The sequence below is a fragment of the Anneissia japonica genome, unplaced genomic scaffold, assembly GCF_011630105.1.
Source record: "Anneissia japonica isolate Jap-2015-1 unplaced genomic scaffold, ASM1163010v1 scaffold2191_len329779_cov167, whole genome shotgun sequence".
In the NCBI taxonomy this organism is placed as follows: domain Eukaryota; kingdom Metazoa; phylum Echinodermata; class Crinoidea; order Comatulida; family Comatulidae; genus Anneissia; species Anneissia japonica.
The window spans coordinates 50550-71771 of NW_022758203.1; the positions used below are offsets into that span (position 1 = coordinate 50550).

Consider the following 21222-nt stretch of genomic DNA (forward strand, 5'->3'; position numbering starts at 1 on the left):
AATTCAAATTAACACAGTAATCCACTAACATTTTTGAATAGTTACATTTCTTTAGAAAAATAGACATTGTGATCCTCCGCATCACAATGAATTGTATTAATAGGTTTTCATCATTTTCTAGCAAATCAATTTTATTATTAAAACAGTTCACCCTCCATTTCGAGACCATCTTTGAAACATGGACATTTGAAGTGGTCATGATGACATCACATCATGACCATATATAGGCACATTATGACTATATATGGGCACATCATGACCATATATAGGCACATCATGAATATATATAAGCACATCATGACTATATGGGCATATCATGACCATATATAGGCACATCATGACTATATATGGGCACATCATGACCATAGGCACATCATGACTATATATGGGCACATCATGACTATATATGTGCACATCATGACCATATATAGGCACATCATGACTATATATGGGCACATCATGACCACATATAGGCCCATCATCACCATATATAAGCACATCATGACTATGGGCACATTATGACCATATATGGGCACATGACTATATATGGGGACATCATGACCATATATAGGCACATCATGACTATATATGGGCATTACAACAGTTTTTTGTCATGGAAATTTGAAGTGGTCTTGGGGGTGGTCTCCACAGACAGGGTTAGCTTAATAGATTGAAGATTGTTATTTGTTAAAGTGAATGAATTAGAGGGAACTTGGATTGGATGGTGCACTGTATATCAACTATATAATACACAGTTATAATTATTAATATATTACCTATCATATATAATATACATATGATATATAATATTAATATATTACCTATCATATGTATAATATATAGTTATATACCATTTCATTAATATTATCATTAATAGTTTGTGTATACTAAAACATATTTTTTTAATTTGTTTAATTAATTTTATTTATCAAAATTAGTTTACACAGTAATTTAAAAGGTGTGTTAAAAAGCTTGATTGTGCCATTGTATAATAAAAACAGAATTTAATACAATATTAATATTATTATTATATAATGGACAACTAATATAAATGTGTTTTGTGTAAGCTTCAGGCTTCCACCAAAGTAAACTGCCACATTTAAAACAATACATTAAAAAAACAAGAATGTGAAAATTGGCAATAACATAGACAAACATTAAATAAAAAGAAATACAGTATAGTCGGAGGCCACCTTTGATAATAATTTGGTTTCATTTTTTTTAATCCCTTCTCTGCAGCGTTTTAAATTGCAATTTTTGTTTAAGCTTGTCTTATGAGAAAAAAATGAAATGAAATGAAAGCGAAAATTAAAATATTCTTTGAAGATATTTCGCTATCTAGAGACAAGGAACCTTTCATCTTCCATCCTCAACCACCCTGCCTATACAATGGACCTTTCCGAAATGTCTATCAAACTTAACAACTGACCAAAAGAATGCGATTGTCCAAGAAACAGGTGTTGTTCCACAAACGCATGTGTTTACATACAATTATGCTGTTGAACTTAGAAACAATGCAATTGATGGGGGCTTTGCAGATAGGATCGGAGTATTTTGGGCAGAAAGGGCCATTCTCACTATTTGTGTCAATGTACTTAAACCATAACTATGCATACCTGGACCCCTGGATTCTTCTCCACTTGTCATCTCGCTCTCAACACAGGCCGCCTCATCGTCCATAGGCTCATCTAGCAAACGGTCCGAGTCCTCATCCCGTGCCTGAATTGGGTAACGTATACCATCTCCTTTGCTAAAACGTGCAAAGGAAAAATATTAATGGCATTTTATTAATATTTTTATTATGATGTATATATCAATAACAAATGAAAATGAGTGTCATTGTACTATACTTGTCATTCCACAAATTAGTCTTGATGGATTGCCATGGCAACAGGAGTAGAATTAAAGAGAGGCTTAATTGAAAATTATGCAGTGAGACTAACATCGTTGATTTTATAGTTAAAAGACTGAATCTGGAATGCATGATTTAGTACATAAACTAGGTAGGTGTGTTTTGACACAGGGGCTGTGGGTCTGCTTCTCAACTGTGAGGTTGGGGTTCAATCCCCTGTGCTGTGTATTTCGCTCATGCCCTTGGACAAGGCACTTTACCTACGATTATCTCTCTCCACCCAGGAGTACAAGTGGATCCCTGATAGGTTCAAACAGAAACTGTGCTGATTCCAGCTGCCACATTATGGAATTCTCCAAGGGGAGCTAAGTATATGTTCCATATGCGCTCGATCCAGTAATGTTATGAAGCGCTTAATTAAAGGCCTTGTTGAGCGCAAGTCTAAAAGTTCTTATCTTGTTACTTATAGCAACAAAGCCTAAACTTGAACAATAATGAAAACGACATAAACAACAAATATACTATCATCATGAAAACACAAATAAAAAAGTGGTCTGAGCTTGATAGGTGCCCTGTCATAAATAAATCCAAGATCCTGGGTTCAAATCGATTTGCCTGCTGTAAAAACAATCCAATTAAGCCTCATACTTTAGACATATATAGTGTACAGTTAAGCTGGACCATAAGATTCTTTTTTCATCTTTAAAACAATTAAAATAATTTAACACTATATGAAAATACAATTAATAATGCTACTTAACAAAATATAACTAGGCCTATAGAATAATTAATTATATAATAATATTAATAATAATTCTATTTATACCGTTTACATCATATTTCCAACAACTTCCCGCCACCACGTCAAAGGTAACAATAAAAAGTGCTAATCTATAATGAAACTACACCCAGATACATTGGAAGAAATGAGAAAAATTCTAAATGATTGTCAAATTTAATAAAGTGAATAAACCTATGATTCGGAATACTAAACACTGTGTTCTTACAGATTGAATATTACTACTGTACGTGGCAGAAATAGCAAATAAAAATTTGGCATTATACATTATAGTATTTCGTAGATTGATTGAGTCTTTGTTTCAATTTATGATGGGTACAATTTATATTTATCTGTAATTAACATCTCTAGTACATTTGTGTGTGTCTACATATGTGATTTCAATGTATTTTTACACTGATCGCATTGTATGTTATATGCTAAATAACCACTTTTATCTTGGTGTTGCCAACTGTGTCAATTGTAAAGCCCTATTCAGACTATCAAAATTTAAGGCCATATATAGTCATGATGTGCCTATATATGGTCATGATGTGATGTCATCATGACCATATTTAGGCATTATTATAATTGGGTCTGTAACTTAATTTACTATAGATTTACTAAAACAAATTTCCATGCAAGTATACGAAAAATCTAAAAAAAAAAATGTTAAAAAAAATGTTATACTGTGCTTTATGGGTCTATTTGCATAAATGAATAATAAATCATTCAATTAATCAATCAACCAATTACTCATTAATCAATCTCTCAATTAATCAATCAATACTTCAAATACCTTATGACGAAATCATCAACAAACTAATTACTCAATCATCAATCACTCAACCAACTAATCAATCAACCAGTCAATCACTCAATTGATAGATCAATTAATCAATCAACCAACCAATTACTCAATCATCAATCCCTCAACCAACCAATCAAAAAATTCCACAATCCACCACCCAATTTATCACTTAAATTATTCAATCGATCACTCAATCAATCCCTCAATCAATACATCAATCAATCAATTGCTTAACAAATTTGAAATGTGTATTCATTCAAAAGTGATTGGACAAGTGATGAATTATGTTATAGTTACTCACCGATTTGAAAGCTCATGTGGATCATTATAATAGTTAAGGAATAAAATCCCATTTCCTTGACTACATGCAGTAGGACAATAATACACATTGTTAGGCTTTCAACATTGTCAGTGAATTATACTCACATAATTACAACATTACAATAGAGAAAGGTCAAACTTATTAAATATTCACATATTTTATTATGAGCATTTAGTAGTAAACATATTCAAAGGCTGTGTTACTCAGAAATGTTCAAATAGTAACATCTTCCTACATGAACTGTTGTACTAGTGTATTGAACTCAACAAAGTGCTCTGTTTTCCCTGGTCATTGGTTCAACATGCTTAAGTATTGCAGCCACATAGGCACAGTAGCATGCAACCCCACTAGGTACCCATTTATACTCCTGTCTGGGTGGAGAGCACCAACGCAGATGAAGTGCCTTGCTCAAGGACACAAGCGAAGTGCACAGCGAGGGATTGACACCCCGATTCGAGGTTGGGAAACCAAGCTGTTCCTGCTGCACAAAACTATTTTCAACAATCACAATTACATCATGGGAGTCAGGACTTCATTTCTGTGGGTACCTGACAACCAAAATGCATAGGGTGACTGGTAATTAGCATTAAACCGACAAAGCGACCGACTCTGGTGTTAAAATGTCATTGTGCCAGGCAGCACATTTTTAACTTATAAACACAGTTTTTATTTACCTGGTAAATATTGGGAGTGGCCAGTATTTCTTCTCTTCTCCAAATATTTCACGGAAATTGTTGCAGAAACTTCCCCGACTAAAGCCTTCCTTATCTGGTCCATGTCGGAACACAGGAGCACGGAAAGATTCTGTATAGAAATTGATGTTACATCATTATGCATGTAATTGGCTATAATGTGATTTGCCATATATGGGCATTATGACATCATATAACACATATATACAATTAGCTAAGAATATATAACTGCCTTGTATATGTGACTGACCCATATATGGGTATGATTGTGTCACATCACACCTATATGAACAAATCACTGATATTGGTACATAATTGCTAAAAGTATAGTACAATGTCAATAGTATTGAAATATAAACATTTTAGATACATAATAAAAAAGTTAAATAATACAATGAAATAATAAATATTGGCCACTTAAAATACAAAGAAAGTATATAAAGTATATAAAACATGATAAAACATAAGCAAATGCAGTCAAAGCACAAGCATACAGTAAGTAGAGTTAGTAGCAGAAGATACAATCACTTATGCATAAAGTATAAAATATGTTAAAATGTACAACTAAAAAAAAGAGAGTAAGATAGAGATTGCACATTGGCATAGGCTAATAATTCTTGAATGATTGAGGCTTATACCATCATTCCATGGGGCAGATTAACATGTTATAATCATAAAAATAAAAACATGATTATCAATTTACATAAAATTCTACAACTAGCAATTAAAAATGACTGCTAATAAAGACATTTTGGTTCCAACCACAAAATCACATTTTGCATACAACAACAAAAAAATTAAAGCTCTGTCCAGTCTATCAAATTTTCTTTGACAAAAAAAAAAGTTGTATGCCCATATATAGTCATGATGTGCCTATATATGGTCATAATGTGATGTCATCATGACCATATTTAGGCATGTCACATGATTTTGTCAAATAAAATTTGATAGTTTACACAGGTCTGAACATAAAAAGATTTCACTAACAAAAAAAATCATCACTAAAACAAGACTTTCTTTACACCTTGTTTTAAAAAAAACATTATTTTTTTTTGCCTATCAGCACATTGGCAACCAAGATAAAAGAAAATTGCAGACAAAATAAATTATTTAATTAATTAAGTCTACAAAATTCTTCCTCACTATAAATAAATACAGAGAGTTCATTAACTTGATTTATGAATTGTTTACATTGCTTTTTTTGTAAAGCCACAAATTAGGATCTGGAGCAAAGGCGCACTCACACAATAACATTTTGTTTTTAATTTCTCGCCTGCCAGTGCTTCGGCAGAACCATTTTGCTAAAATGGAAACGGAAATTTTATTTATTTCTTTCGCCCTCCTCAAGATCTTTAGAAAATATATTTCACCAAACAAGGTATAAAAAAAATTTGGCTGAAAACCGAAATCTTACCCAATGTGCTTCTGTTTGACAATACAAGGTGCGTGTGCATTCCGAGCAATGCCATCACGCTAACGGCAAACATTGCGGCCGCGAAAAACAGGAACAAGATATGAAACTTGCTCGACTCATCACCCAAATCACCCTAACCATATAAAAATGTAAAGAGAATGATTGAGTAGAAGGAAATTCCAAAGGCCTACCTAGCGTTGACCGGTTCAACCCTGATAGCTGAATGTGATATATTAATAAGGTCACAACACTCAGAGCAAATACTACAGCTACTATAAACACGAACATCACTTGGAAATTTATGCCCGTTGCACCTACTTCCTACAGGTTGAAACCACATGATAAAAGTAATTTCATAGAAGTGAAAAAAATCAAATTAATAACATAATTTAATTATTTCTTTATATCAAACAAACAAAAAATTATGAATATATTTTTAAAAAATATTTAGACAGATAAAACTTATTTTTTATAATTTCATTCAGACTTTAAATTTTCTTTGGTAAAAACAATTTCCATGCTCATGTAAGTCATAATATGCATATATATACTGTAGTCATGTTGTGATATCACATGCTTTTATCCATCAACTTTCCGCTTCCCCCCACCCCACACAAAAAAATACTGTTGTATGCCCATACCGCAAAACTTCGAACTGAAGCCCAATGGGCTTAATCTCGAGAAGAAGCCTAAGTCGAATTGAAGCCCACCTCTTCAGTTTGCAAAATTAGCCTCGAAAAGAAGCCTATCTCGAAAAGAAGATCACAGGCTTCTTTTCAAGGAAGATAGGCTTCTTTTCAAGATAGTAAACTCCATACACTGTACATGAATTTCAAAGAAACAAAAAAAAATTAAAATCATGCTTGGCTTATACAGTAATTTAGGTGATTTAATGCCGGTTAATACACTTCATGATACAGATTGATGTTACTGTGGCCCTACTTATTGTTTTGAACAGTACAGTAGTACTAATTCGCAAAATTTACAGCATTAATTTTGAAAAAATCTCTTTACTTTGCAAAAATGTGGCCTCGAAAAGAAACACATTTGAAAAAGAAGCCCATCCAAAGTATGTTAAAAAACAAGAAGAAGCCCGGGCTTCAATTCAAGGTTTTACGGTATGTATTCATGATGTGCGTATATCATCGCTCACATTATGAACTAACACAATTGTGTTAGTTTCTTGAAATCAAGAAAACGCATCAAAATACGCGCTGTTGTTGTGAACGACTTTTTGTGTGGTAAAGAATACAAAAGTACTTGACAACCAATACGTGTTTTTGACACACTACTCTGATTTTACGAACTAACATAATCTACTTTGATTGTGTTAGTTTGTGATGTGAGCGATGATATATGGCCATGATGTGATATAATTATGACTATATTTAAGCATATCTCATGTTTTTGTCACACAATACAGGGGTGTATCCAGGGTTTTTTCTGGGTGGGTCATGTTCATAATTTTTTGGAGCTTTTCACAATGAAATAACAGCAAGATGTGATTAAAATGTCAATCAATTAAAAAAGAATTGACACAGACTGAGAACGTTCATTCCTTGATATTGAGATTACGTCACGCAATTGGGAAGGTCTTTGGACTCATTGGTGGTACCTCATCAATGCTTTTTCATTTATGTCATTGTGAATAGGCCCTAGAAAAAGATGTCTTTGGGAAAAATGCTGACCTTTGAAAATTTTAGGGGGGTCGTACGACTTTCCCGACCCCCCAACCCTTGCATACACCCATGCAATACAACTTGATAGTCTGGACGAGATTTTGTTTATAAATAATCCAATTCGTAGTTTGAACTGCGCATGTCCATATCAAGGTCAAACGACGTAAACAAACATACACGCAACATAGGTTTGTTGACTGACCTTGGATACAGGTATGTACAGGTCAAACTATAATTTGGCTTATTGTAATTCGTAAATTATACATATTTATCATTGATTTGAAGTAATCTTATATTATGGTTTTCAATATTTCCAAAATCATGAATTATCAGTTTACATTAACAGTGTAAAAGATATCTTTCCAGGTCCTTTATAATAATATTTTTATGTAACTTAATATATAATTATATGTACTTACCGACCAGAATTTGATGAAGTAAGGAAGAACAGTGGCTGCTACATAGAGACAATAAACCAAGGCATAGAACAGAAAAAGAACAAAATACTTGTAGTTGGTAAACCCTACACAATTATTGACCCATGGACAATGATGGTCCATCTTCAAAATGCACCTACAAGAAAAGAAAAATACAGATTTTTTTATTAAAAGATTTTATATAAATTATGAATATATGTAATTATTATACAATGCCATAAATGACTGTTCGATTTTTAAATTGTGTCTATTTGTGTGTTTTTTATTCCATTTCTCTTTGAATATTTGTATTATCCAAACTGTATATGATAGCAATAAAGTGAATGATTTAAAAAAAAAATGTATATTCTAACAACATTTGAAATGTGGATTTCATGTTAAATATGTTTGTTATGTGTGTTTAATTATCATATTTAATCATCACACAAAAAAAATCAATAACAAAAAAGGAACAAATAAATAAATATAATTTAAAACAACATACATACTATTTTAATATAATTTGAAAAGTGGATTTCATGTCAAATATTTTTGTTATTTAGCACCAACTTCTGTTATACAGTACAATGAATAGTAAAGTGAATTAACATTAACGTGTGAACACTTTCCTCCTTCAAGTGAGGCCATTAAGGAGCAGTTATCCATATTACTGCCACTGATCAATAGGATAAGCCATTGACCTCACCTGAACCCCACTTGCATAATAATCTTTAATGATTAGTGTTGCTATGGCAATAAGATACATAGTCATCAATTAGTATTTTTCCATTTTGAGGATTTTTTTAAATAACAAAATGATAATTATGGACAATAGATGTTGTGTTTCATTGAATAAAAAAATGGTAAACATAAGTTTACTATAATTCATATAATACTATATTTCATACACATTTTATGCTCATACAATATACATTTTTTTAATACATTGCATACAAATTATACCACAAATATTAATGCATGCAATGTTGGGAGATGGGTATTATTTCATTCTGATGATAATATTACCGTAATGACGAATGATGAAGTTCAATTTAAAAATAAAGACCCAATATATTTAGTAACTTAATAATAACTTATTATATTTTTTATTAAGAATACTTTAATTAAGTATAGAATTTTCATCCAGATGAGAAGACATGAAGGGGACAGTCCCCTTTTTCTTCCTTCATGCTTTGCCTCGACAGTAAACATTCCTACCAAAATGGATTCCAAAACCCTTCCAAATTTCCGGGCTTTTGAAATCCAAGATCCAACATCTGCATATTTTTAATTTCCAATATTTTAAGTGGATTTTAAACCTCCACTCCCAATCCCCACCCCCTCCCCTCCTTATTAGCCCTCAGTTACCCTCACCTGGAAATAATATACCTAACATCTGCACACACTATACTGTAGAATTCAAATATGGATTTGAATGCAAATTCACAGGCAAAATCAATAAATGACAAATAATGTAAACATTAAATTTTTGTAAAGAAATAAATTCCAATCTGTCAGTAAGCCATATCATATCTGACATTATTATTCAATATTTCGTATCATTTTATTTTAAAAATAACCTAAAGTACTGTCTATACTCCCAAATTTTCTTTGACAAAAAACTGTTGTATGCCCATATATAGTCATGATGTGCCTACTGTATATGGTCATGATGTGATGTCATCATGACTGAAGCATATTAATTGGGCATGCCACATGTATTTGTCAAACAAAATTTAATAGTCTATATCAGGGCTTTACATTGTAAGAATGTGGATGTGATAAATGATAACAATAATAATAATGATTTCTAATACAGTAGGAAAAAATAAACAACTATATTGATATTGACAAACAAGTTAATTAGATATTCTAAGGAAAAATGTTTTACATTTTTTCTTAAAGGCATAACAACAATAAGACTCGACAAAAATTATGATGAGTATATAATGAAGAAGATGATGACGATGACAATACTGAAAATAATGATGAGAATGTCACAAAAGTAATAGTGATGGCGACATAGCCATCCTATGGCAAAACTAAATAACTACTATTATATTTTGGTGCAGTTATGCTGTTTTTCTTTTGAACAGTCAGATACAGTAGTGGCAATAACAATAATGATATAATATCTTATTGCGAAATGCTGTATGTTTTAGGATTCTGGATAGATAATTATAATTTGATATTTAAAACTTTTATTACTTTAGTCTTATGTTATAATAACTAGTTCAAAATCAACATTCCCTTAAAAAATCTAAAGGTTTATGGAACACCAAATGCTATTGGTTGCAAGGTATGGCAAATGCAGTTAAGAGTCCTTCTCTGACCAATACAAATTCATCTACTACTGTACTGCTACACTTCAGTGAACATCATCATCTACATTCAGTAGATGTTGCAATTAAACATTTGATCAGACAATACATTTAATATGCATTGTGAAAACAAATGTTTGATATGATTTACAAATGAATATTCAATGCTTTACAAATGAATATTCAATGCTTTACAAATCAATATTCATGCCTTACAAATCAATATTCATGTCTTACAAATCAATATTCATGCCTTACAAATCAATATTCATGCTTTACAAATCAATATTCATGCCTTACAAATCAATATTCAACGTTTTACAAATCAATATTCAATGCTTTACAAATCAATATTCATGCCTTACAAATCAATATTCATGCCTTACAAATCAATATTCATGCTTTACAAATCAATATTCATGCCTTACAAATCAATATTCATTGAATGTGTGTTTGATGAAATTATCGAGAACAGATATACCATTTTTGAATATTTAAAAACTGGTTAATCTGTATCTTATTGAGTTGACCAATCACGTCGGTGTATAACAACAGACCGGCTCCAAACCTAATGCTAATGATTCAACTAATGACATTACCATTTACACTTACCTTTCACAGACTGAACAATGATGACACCTGTCTGGCTTAACAGCTTTGCATATAGAACAGTAACGCATACCTGTCAGTGAATAAACAAAGTAAGCACAACTACATGTATAAACAAATACAATCAGATATAAATTCTTGAGATTTCACTGAACAATTAAACAGCGAGTTACTGCTTGTGTTGAGCTAGCCATGGGTGTAGGCTGGGGGTACGGGATGCAGACGCAAACATACTCCACCACCCCCTTCCCCACCCCATGGCAGTTCATTAGTTCACTTAAAGTGGGTTAAAATTAGTGAAAATGACCCAAATTAAGTTTTCAGTGGAATAGAATTTTAGCTCCGCATTCTGGGATTTGGTTCCATATTTTCAATGCTGTCGCACCCCATTTCTGAATCAGAACATCATATAACCTGATTCAGAGTAATAACATATCATTACCACCAGATAAACTATGCTATGCTACTCTACATATTTTGAATATAACATTATTCAATACAAATATAGACACAGTATGCAGGGGTCCCTTTAAGGAGAAGTTTACCGATTTTATATAATTTGAGAACTGATTTAACATACTCAAATACATTTATACAGCTAATATCCCATTTTTTAAATTGTACGCATTCAATACGTAGATGCTCACAACTAGATTTGTAATGACGTCGCAGATGCACCGCTCCATCCAGGTTTAGCGACACACCGTTCTTAAGGTTTAGGATTATTACTAGATGAGTTCTTTGTATTATTACTGTACTATCTTTTTATTTGTATAAAAATCATATTGAATGACTCGGGTCTAGACAAAGAAAAATTAATAAATATAGACCATTTTATCGGGATTATTTTGAAACAGCGCCGCCAACAACTCACAACTTTCTGGAAGACTTCCAGCGGCCTAGCCTGAGCAGCTGGCTAGCTACAAATAGAGCACCACGCAGCGGATCGCCCCGCTACACCTTTGCTATAGCAGCAGTAGACAACACACGATCATGCTAATTACTGTATGTAAACACTGAAATAGCTATTGAAGACTTGTTTTTAATATAAACATTTCGTTCTTTTTTTATTTTAAAATATTAGTGCTCATTATTAATTTAGTTTTATCGTGTAATTATTCCATGATGGTAAAGAGAGAGTCCCCCAGTGGTGTTAGCCAGGTTATCGGAAATTTTCATTTCAAATTTGGTGAAAATGGTGTATTGACATAGATGAATAAGATATTTTGAACCTTGGAGAGAGAAGAAAGAATGATACACATAAAGTAACTAACCAGCAAAACTGTATCTGTAATAAATGGGACTAGGTAGTCTTCTGTTTGTGAACTGATAATAAGTTCTGCCTTTCATTTATATTATTTTTAATGGGATTGAAGTTGAGTGTATTGATTGAGTTAATGAAGAAATAATAATAAATACATTAGCCAATTTCTATTTGAAGAAATATATGCCAGGGCACAAACCAAAAATAGTATTAACGCTACTCAAGAATATTCATCAACTCTAATCACCTCTGGTATGAACTATTATTAAATTAATTAGTTTGTTAGTCATTTTGAAATGCCACAAGTATTAGGCTTCAGCAATATCTAGTATCCAACAGAAACAAATTTGTGTTTTAAAGAAAACCTAAAGGTAATTGAGTCTTAAACTAGATCAGCTTTGTAGGCCTGTCTTGGCAGGGGGTGGGGACAGTATTTCTGCAATAAAATCTTTTTTTGCCAAAGATCAGTGACTTTGAATAAAAACTGTCTTAATTTATTTTCCTCCAACAGCGGATTACGAGCTTGTCTTGGGGAATTTTTGCATTACAGTGTAAATGTCATTGTTTCTGTTGAGATTCTTTCCCTCCCTATATCTCATTTTCCTATATTTTTGTATGGTTTTTTCTACCCTCTGCTTTGGTCATTTTTCTACCCATGGATCGACTTTAAATTTGGTTTAAACAAACACAATTTTAAAAGCAAAGACCATAAAACAAAATGTGCCTAGATGATGAGGGTATGATTTTTCAGAAGCTTAGAATATAAAAATTTATTTATTATATATGAATACCTACCTCCACCTAGTGTTCTAGTATATACAGGTAGGTTGTGCGCTATCTGTTTTAGTATTTCATCCTTTCTGTCAGTTCGATCTTCAGCCTCAAGTTTTTCCAAGTCTGCCTTGGATAAATAGAACTGTAAAAAACGGCAACAAAGGTTGAAGAATTTAAATAAATAATATTTATAATAATAATAATAATAATAATAATAATAATAATAATAATAATTTAGTAAATTAATACTTTTAGTAATAGTAGACTGTATGCCAAGTAAACAAAGAACATTCCCACATCCATATATTCTAAAATAGCACGCACTACAAAAAAGAAAAAAAAAAAACTTCCAATGATTGTCTATACTTCAACAATGTACATAAACAGGGGTTTAAATTTAAAAGGCATGCATACATAGCAATATGTAGCTCTACAAGTACATCCTAATGAAATCTATAATACTCTCTGCATTAAAAATCACATAAAATCCTACTAAATTGCAGCTCCTAATACAATGTATATAAACAGGGGTTTAAAAGGCATGCATACACAGCAATATGCTTAGCTCTACAAGTACATCCTAATGATATAAATCTATGATATCTCTGCATTAAAAATCACATCAAATCCTACTAAATTGCTGCTAGGACTTTTATACTACAGTATCTACCTAGATTACTATCTTTCATTTGTCTTTAAAAAACCTTTCAAAGTATCATTTTTGTTACTTAATGTATTTCTGGTGTCATATATCATTTTACAGTATTTCTTTCACTATCAATTTACTGTATAATTGTCTTTTTCAATGACATGTTGTTAAAATATATTTCAAATACATATTGTGTTATAATATTACTGAAATACACTTCGAGTGGCAACCTGTGAGTTGAATATGGGTCACCAGTGTGAACTTTGAACTTGCCCATTTAAGTGTAATATATCATCATGCCCATATATGGGTAAATCATACATCTTCGTCCCAAAAAACTTGATAGAGTGGACTAAGCATGGAAATAGAATGGTGATGCTGTTCCTTGGCTTTTTTTAGTATAGCACAGTACAGTACTTCCTCACTAGTTCTTTTAGATATTCATGGTTTTATAATTATACAGTATTTTTTTTTATAAGAAAAAAAATATAAGGGCACATAGAAAAAATTATTAGATTATCAACCACTCTATTTTTTTAATCAAAACAATAGAATATTGGTTTTTCTTAATCGATGAGGGAGGGACTGTTATTATTTGGTAAGAATATTGTAAATATTGTATAAAAACTGGTTTTAGTGGGCCTGACTTTATTTTTATCTTTTTTTTAAGAAAACGTATTTCCATTCACAAAATTGCATTTTTTTTATGCTGTTGAATTAAATGATGCAGCAAAAATATTTGTTTTCTTTTATTTTCTGATCAATATTTTCCAAATTGTTGACGCCATTCGGGATAATATAACAATTTTTTCTATATGCCCTAATAGATGAAGGCTTTTGACCGTATCAACCTACAAATTGACATAGACACATAATTCTTATAACTTACATCAATCTGTTTTAATTTTAATCTATTTATTCAATCATAAATAAAACAACAATTGGTTATGTTTCTGTATAATTTCCTTGTTTTTAATACAAAGGCATCACAACATGCATGATTCTCCTGTCAAATGCTATTAGTATTAAGACTTGTCAGCAACCATAATAACAGAACAACAAAGACATGGTAATGAGTATCTATATGAATTGTGTACTTAAAAAAACTAGCACATTAAATCTGGAACAATTCATTTCTATAAATAGGGGTGTGACTAATAGCACATGCATATATTATTGTAATTGGTTATAAAAAAAACAAATAGTAATTTAGCAGTTTACCTCATCAGGCACATAGCCTCCAGTTGTGAAGATTGTCTTTGCATATGCCCAGACAAACATAAAAAGTAGCAAATGATAGAATAAAAGGTATACAACTGTGGAACAAGGAAAAATGATGTTATTAATAATAATGAACATTCTTTAATCTTTAAATACACATTGGAGTATTTAATACAAGGTGAGTAGTAAATCTATTATTATAATCATGAATATTTTTATTATAAAATGATTATATTTCAAGGGAAAAAAATCAGACTTGGGTTATTCTAAAATCAATAATTACCGTTACAATAACATGTTTGTCTCTTTAGTCCATTATGAATATTCATGACTGCTGCTCACTACCGGATCAATTATTACACTTAAAACTTTTTTTAAAAATAATATTTACCATTATTATTATGAATACTGATGGTACTGTTTGCATACTCAGTTAGAAGGTACCATACATTATAATTTACACATCTTTTTAATCAACTTTTGAATGGACAATAAACAACCAGAATTGATATGGCGCTAATTCCAATACAACAACAAACGTGTTATATAAATTACAGCATACCCAGCATCCACTAAACTACAGTATTCATGAAGTTCGCTAGTCATAAGCAGGTCATTATTCATGAGGTTCGCTAGTCATCATTTTCAAAAATAGGTTCAAAAACTAGTCATACTAAAAACGATTCGCTTAAAACAATCATAAAATGGGTTATTTCTAGTCAAAATTTTAAAAATAGGAAGGACTATAGCCCTACTGTTAGTAAAGTTTGTTATCTCATATTTTTTTAAAATTGTTAGTCTTAATAAAAAGATTAATTAAGAATAGCAACTTAATATTTTATAGTGAGTTTGACCTATAGCTTGGAAAACTAGCACAGAGTGCAAACCTTTCTACCCCAGAAGCGCTGTAGTAAACATGCATAATAATATCATCATACTACAAAATACCTAGATAATAATAATATACTCCTGGGTAAAAAGATAAAGCGCCTTGCCAAAGGACACAAGCAAAATGTCAACAAGGGATTGAAAGCACGACCTTGCAGTTCAGAGCACAAACCGCAATGTCTGGGGGGCTCATAACTAAGAGCTGATAAATGAAATGGCCCAAGATAGAAGACTATTCTGTTGTTGATTAGATCCGTAGCCACTGGCAGAGGAAATGTTTAACATATTTCTTAGCTTTAATAATATGTTCGTCCCTTGCTATCGAGTTTGGCATACATTAATTGCTGCGATCCAATGTATTATTTTACTGATATTGAATTTGTTGTGGATCCAAAAGTACCATAGAAAAATCCATTCAATCTTTAATTGATCCCAAGTGAGCTGTCATGTATTTCTATGGTTAACCATATACAGACTTTTTTTTATCTTTGTATATTGTAATTTATTTTTCTCTAAGTAATAATCCATCTCACCAATATTACTTTTGATTCTGTATTGCAATTACTGTGTGTTTAGTTGATAAATTAATATTAATTAAATAGTTTTAATTTGAACTTAAGTGTCTTGAACCAGCACCAAAATATACTTTAATAAAGGTTAAAGGTTAAAGGTTATTCATTAATACAATTCTTGGGTAATGTAAACCCCTAAAATTAGCTAATTTAATAATAATCAATTAATGGATTTTTGTAGGAAAGAGGCTATATTAAAATAGTAATTGTTTTGATGTATAGGCCAATAATTGTAACTGAAAGTCATTAGTAATTTAAATTAAAGCAATTTTAAGTTTATTTTTAGTATTTTATCAAAACTTTACATTCAGCTAACTCGACAATATTTCTTGGATAATAAATAAATCGTCAAAATTTAAATGCAATGAATGTGTAATGATCAATTTTATCTATATCTCCAATTTCAACCAAAAATAGTATGATTCTTCAATTTATTGAAATTATATATGATGGTAAGATACCATTTTAAATTAAAAACTACTAAATATGATTGTAAATCATAAAATGTCGGGATTTATCTCACGACCACATAGCTTTGACACAATCTGATTTTACAATAATCTCAAGACTTGCACAAATTACGATCTAAATATATAGGCCTACTGTATACTGTATGAATTATTAAAAACACAATTTTTTGAAAAAAGATGAACCAATGTTCTTATAAAAAATTAATCTACTATGGACCTATAACTATTAGACAAAGTTTATTTACTTGCAAAAATTCAACTTAAAAAATAAATAAATAGAATACTTTATTAATGTTTATTTATTAATTATTCAAAATTTCACTTTTTAAAAATGAAAAAAAAATGGAATAATTCATTAATGTTATTTATTTTTTTTAAAAATATTTACAGCTTATCAAACATGTAAAATCAAGCACTACACAGTATTTAAACAATATTCAGTAAAGACATACATTATGCATACTCTACTACCATTCATCTAAAAAAATAAAATGCTAATATCAAGATACTAATAGTCGTGCACCAACGAACACTAAATAAGTCACTTCAGTAAATGCCATAGCTAGTTTGTTGATCGTTTTACATGTCAGATTGTAACACTGTGCGAAAATGGACGATCATATGACACTGCATGTGCTATGCGTACAGATTATGTTGTTCTAGTAATGCTCTTAATGCCAGTGACTATATGGGATTTTCTTTTTTGTAAATTTATCCATTCATACAGATACTAATCATAATTGACTGGAAAGGTCTTGTTTGAACCCTTGGAAAACGTTACTACGAAATACAATAAAACAAATTTATAATTCACTGTACTATGAGTCTTAGAATGTTACTTAAAGTCAGGCTTCTGGGAGGAAAACAAATTTTTAGTATGTTCATGTAGAACTGATTTTTCTTAGAAAAAAAGTTGTTTGACGAAAAACTGGGGAACGGCGAATGAAATATATTTAAAAACTGGGGGAAAAGGGGTGCCCCTATTTTACACCTTTTCCCCCAGTTTTTAAATATTCAAAAATCTGTATCTCATTCACCCCTCCCCAGTTTTTTGTCAAACAACTTTTTTCTGTCTTAGAAAAATCAGTTTTACAACATATCAACATTTTTTTCACTCCGGAGTCTGACATTAAACATTCAATGTATACTGTTGGTGAGACTATTTTATACCATATTTTACAACATTATTTTTGGCAGATTGTCATAGTGTGGGGGAAAAATAGCCGAGCCCTTGTGTTGGGACTTATCCCTATTTGACCTCTATGTTGCCCTCTAGTGGCTAATTTATTATTTGAGGTCAATAGGTCATATACCTTTGCTGAACGAAAAGGGAGAAATCATAATGAAAAGATCCAGAATTCGGTGTGCACACGTGAATAACTCATTTAAAAACATAGACATAAAATACATTAAAAATTACATATTCTAGCTAATAAAAATAATGGAATAATAAACAATAAATTATATAAATATGATACAATTATTTTTCACTGCCTAAAATTTTAAGAGAAATAGTAATGTACATAACAGAAAAATATAAATTTGTAATATTTAAAATATTTACCATATAGGCAATTTCTCAATTTACTATAAGGGTAACATATTAAACATTGTAAGCATTTGCATTTGTGGAACACCACATGTGAGTGTGTTGGTCAAGTGTCTATTCCAGGGGCTGTTTTGATTGCCACAGAAATCAGCCAAAATGTTACAGTATTTGAATGTCACACATGTAGTATCAGAATCACCCACTGACTAGTATTAATTAAAATATTTAAAAAAATATACATATCTTACCAACTTGTCCTATATTATTGTAAGGTGTTTTGGCAAGGGTATCTGAAAGAGAAAAAATAAAAAGTCAATCTATTGAAATACAGTTCTCACTCTAATTAAAGACCACCTCCAATTAAAAACCACTTTCCTGTGGTCCCAAATCAACAATGTCTTATCTTTATTATTCTAATTAGAGACCAAAGTTGCTAAAGACCATGAAAACCTCCAGTCCCGAAAGTGGTCTTGAATTGTAGGGGGACCTATAATAATAATATGCTTTTACACAAAATAATCTTTTTTTAGTTGCGGTAAAGAGTACATTGGTGTGGCCAAATTTAAAGTTAATGCTTTGCATGTTTCCAAAGCTTCAGTAGGCATAAGGGTTAAATAGTATAGGCCTATGCTTTTTACAGAAAAAGGTATTTGGTAAAGCATAAATCACAGTTCTGCAAACTATGGGCTGTCACCAATTTTGATAGGTTGTAAAATCTCTTCAGATTTTTGTTCATTCGTGCAGGAAACGTTGCGGCTGGAGATTTCCATCGCTTGTATTTTTTTACGCTAGGGAGGATGCGGGGGAGGGGGGTGAGGCGGTGTTGCGGCAAATTTTGTTTCTGAGGGGTGTTCTCTTTTGGGAGAGATCATGCAATTAGTCGGTTTACCCAGGTAAGTATTCATGAAGTAGACTTTACTTATAAATACAAACAGTGACAAACAAAATATAAACGTCAACTAATATGTATACAAGTGTAGCATATGCATCAGTTTACTTGTGTAATGCATGCGTTATTAATAGTTTCATGTTTATTGCAGCATATTAAGAATTTTTGCAATAAAACATCTGTAAATTAAACGCTTTATTTTCATTTCATTTCATTCAGGAATTTAAATCGCATATTTGCATTTTCATATACCCACTGCAGAATTGGGAAACTAATATAAATTAAGCAAATTATAAAATATACAAAGTCTGAATTGAATCAGGGTGGCCGTACCAGACCATCGGCCAGTTGTGGTCCGGACTAGACCTTGCAAAAGAGTTACATTTGGGGGGAGTCAGTATTGACACGAATGAGTGATGAGAGAGGGGAAATTTTTAAGACAGTGAGTGAGACTGAAGGTTAGAACCAAGCCAGCTCCATCAACACCTCAAATATGCGTAAAATCGTAATGGAAGTTGGGACAATATTCATGCAATGGATGGCGACTAATTAAGATTACTAGGCCCAGGCCAACCATCTTCATTAAATCTTATCTGGCACCAATTAAACATTAAAATAATTATCTAATAAACTGGGCTAATTATAATTAATATTATTATACTGTATTAAATTAGTCTTGGCTTAACTTAGGTACGTATTTTAACGTTTAATTTTCATTTAATTTTATTCAGGAATTAAAATTACATATTGGTGCTTGCATATCCACTGCAGAAAAATAAATATAATGCAATTATGGGTATTATAATTGGGAAATTTATAAATTACTGTTAATAGCCACAGAGCAGTAAAATTATAAAATATACAAAACCCAAATTAAATTAGGGTTGAGCCATAGTCACCGCTTGATGACAACACAAAAATATGACAAAAAAATAGAGTTTATTTTATGCCAACCAAATGATAAGTAATGCAAGGACAGAACTAACTTTAGTATAAGTATTATTTAATATTAGTTTTTAGTTAGGGGCCTAGATAAAATACTTTAAATTTTTTTAGTTTCACAGAGGATATCTAAAAAAATCATCAGGAAAATAGGTGCATGGAATTGTAATTGCTGCATAATTGCATTTGTTGTATTTGGTTAATATTTGGTCAAAGCCTAATTTTTGGCAAAATCTGAGCAGAAATCGGCCACAATTTCCCAAAATGCGTGGACAGATTTCTAGGACAAATTTTTTGCGCTGAGGATACATTCCCCGCGTAGGCCTTACTAACTATACAGTCTGGGCCTAACTAATAGGCTAGCCTAGGGCCTACTAGTTACTTGGGCCATGGAGTTGTTATTTAGGGCCTACAGTAGGGAATTCCTACAGTAGTAGATAGGCCCTAGGTAGGGGATCATTAGCCTATCCTAACTACTATAATAATAACGCTTTTTGTAGTATTAATATTATAATTCTATTCTATAATTTACCGACATCACCCACTACCAAAAAGTACAGATGATGATAGATTAGTGCATATGTCTTTTCCTCACATAGATGACACATGATATATAAATCATAAGACAGACACATGCTGTCTCGATCATATGACAACTTTGGGTTTTGTACCAACACTGTAGTCCGACATATAAATAGGCTCAAACGACCCCAGTGCCGTTGGCTGAAGTAAACGAAATCATCCATCAAACAAGAAGGCCCAGGCCAGGCCTAGGCAAATTGACATCTAAACTTTACTCACAAAAACATAACTCTACAACATAAGCATAATAAGACCATCCAACTATCAATGAGATGAAAATCACTGGAAACCAACTTGCAGCCTTTAAACAAGTCTTTATAGCTCCCATTTTATGAAGGCCTACCACAGATATTGACGGAGCCACTATTTCTGTGATTCATTTCTGAGATGATCTCATTCATCATTAAATCCTCCCTAAATCACGCCCTCTCTGTGTTTCTTTGGCCGCGATGTATAAAGACTTTTATTAGTAGACAATTTATTAATTTTTTATTAAAACAAAATTTAAAAAAAATATATATATATAGA

General features: G+C 31.5%; 1 protein-coding gene across 3 annotated transcripts in view; it reads right to left on the bottom strand.

Annotated features, from left to right (window-relative positions):
- LOC117125201 (palmitoyltransferase ZDHHC2-like) overlaps positions 1-21107 on the bottom strand; it is a 27703-nt gene extending 6596 nt beyond the window's left edge. The window contains exons 1-9 of one of the 3 annotated variants that reach the window (XM_033271635.1): positions 20914-21107; positions 18530-18571; positions 14803-14897; positions 12954-13074; positions 10898-10967; positions 7968-8121; positions 5870-6002; positions 4438-4567; positions 1617-1750 (exon numbers count right to left, since the gene is read on the bottom strand). In XM_033271635.1, the coding sequence (XP_033127526.1) occupies positions 1617-1750; positions 4438-4567; positions 5870-6002; positions 7968-8121; positions 10898-10967; positions 12954-13074; positions 14803-14897; positions 18530-18571; positions 20914-21022 (988 nt within the window). In that variant the 5' untranslated portion in view covers positions 21023-21107. Of the gene's footprint in view, positions 1-1616; positions 1751-4437; positions 4568-5869; positions 6003-6060; positions 6191-7967; positions 8122-10897; positions 10968-12953; positions 13075-14802; positions 14898-18529; positions 18572-20913 lie in introns of all 3 variants that reach the window. The other 2 variants (XM_033271634.1, XM_033271633.1) reach the window with 2 other exon arrangements.
- Between the last annotated feature and the right edge of the window lie 115 nt (positions 21108-21222).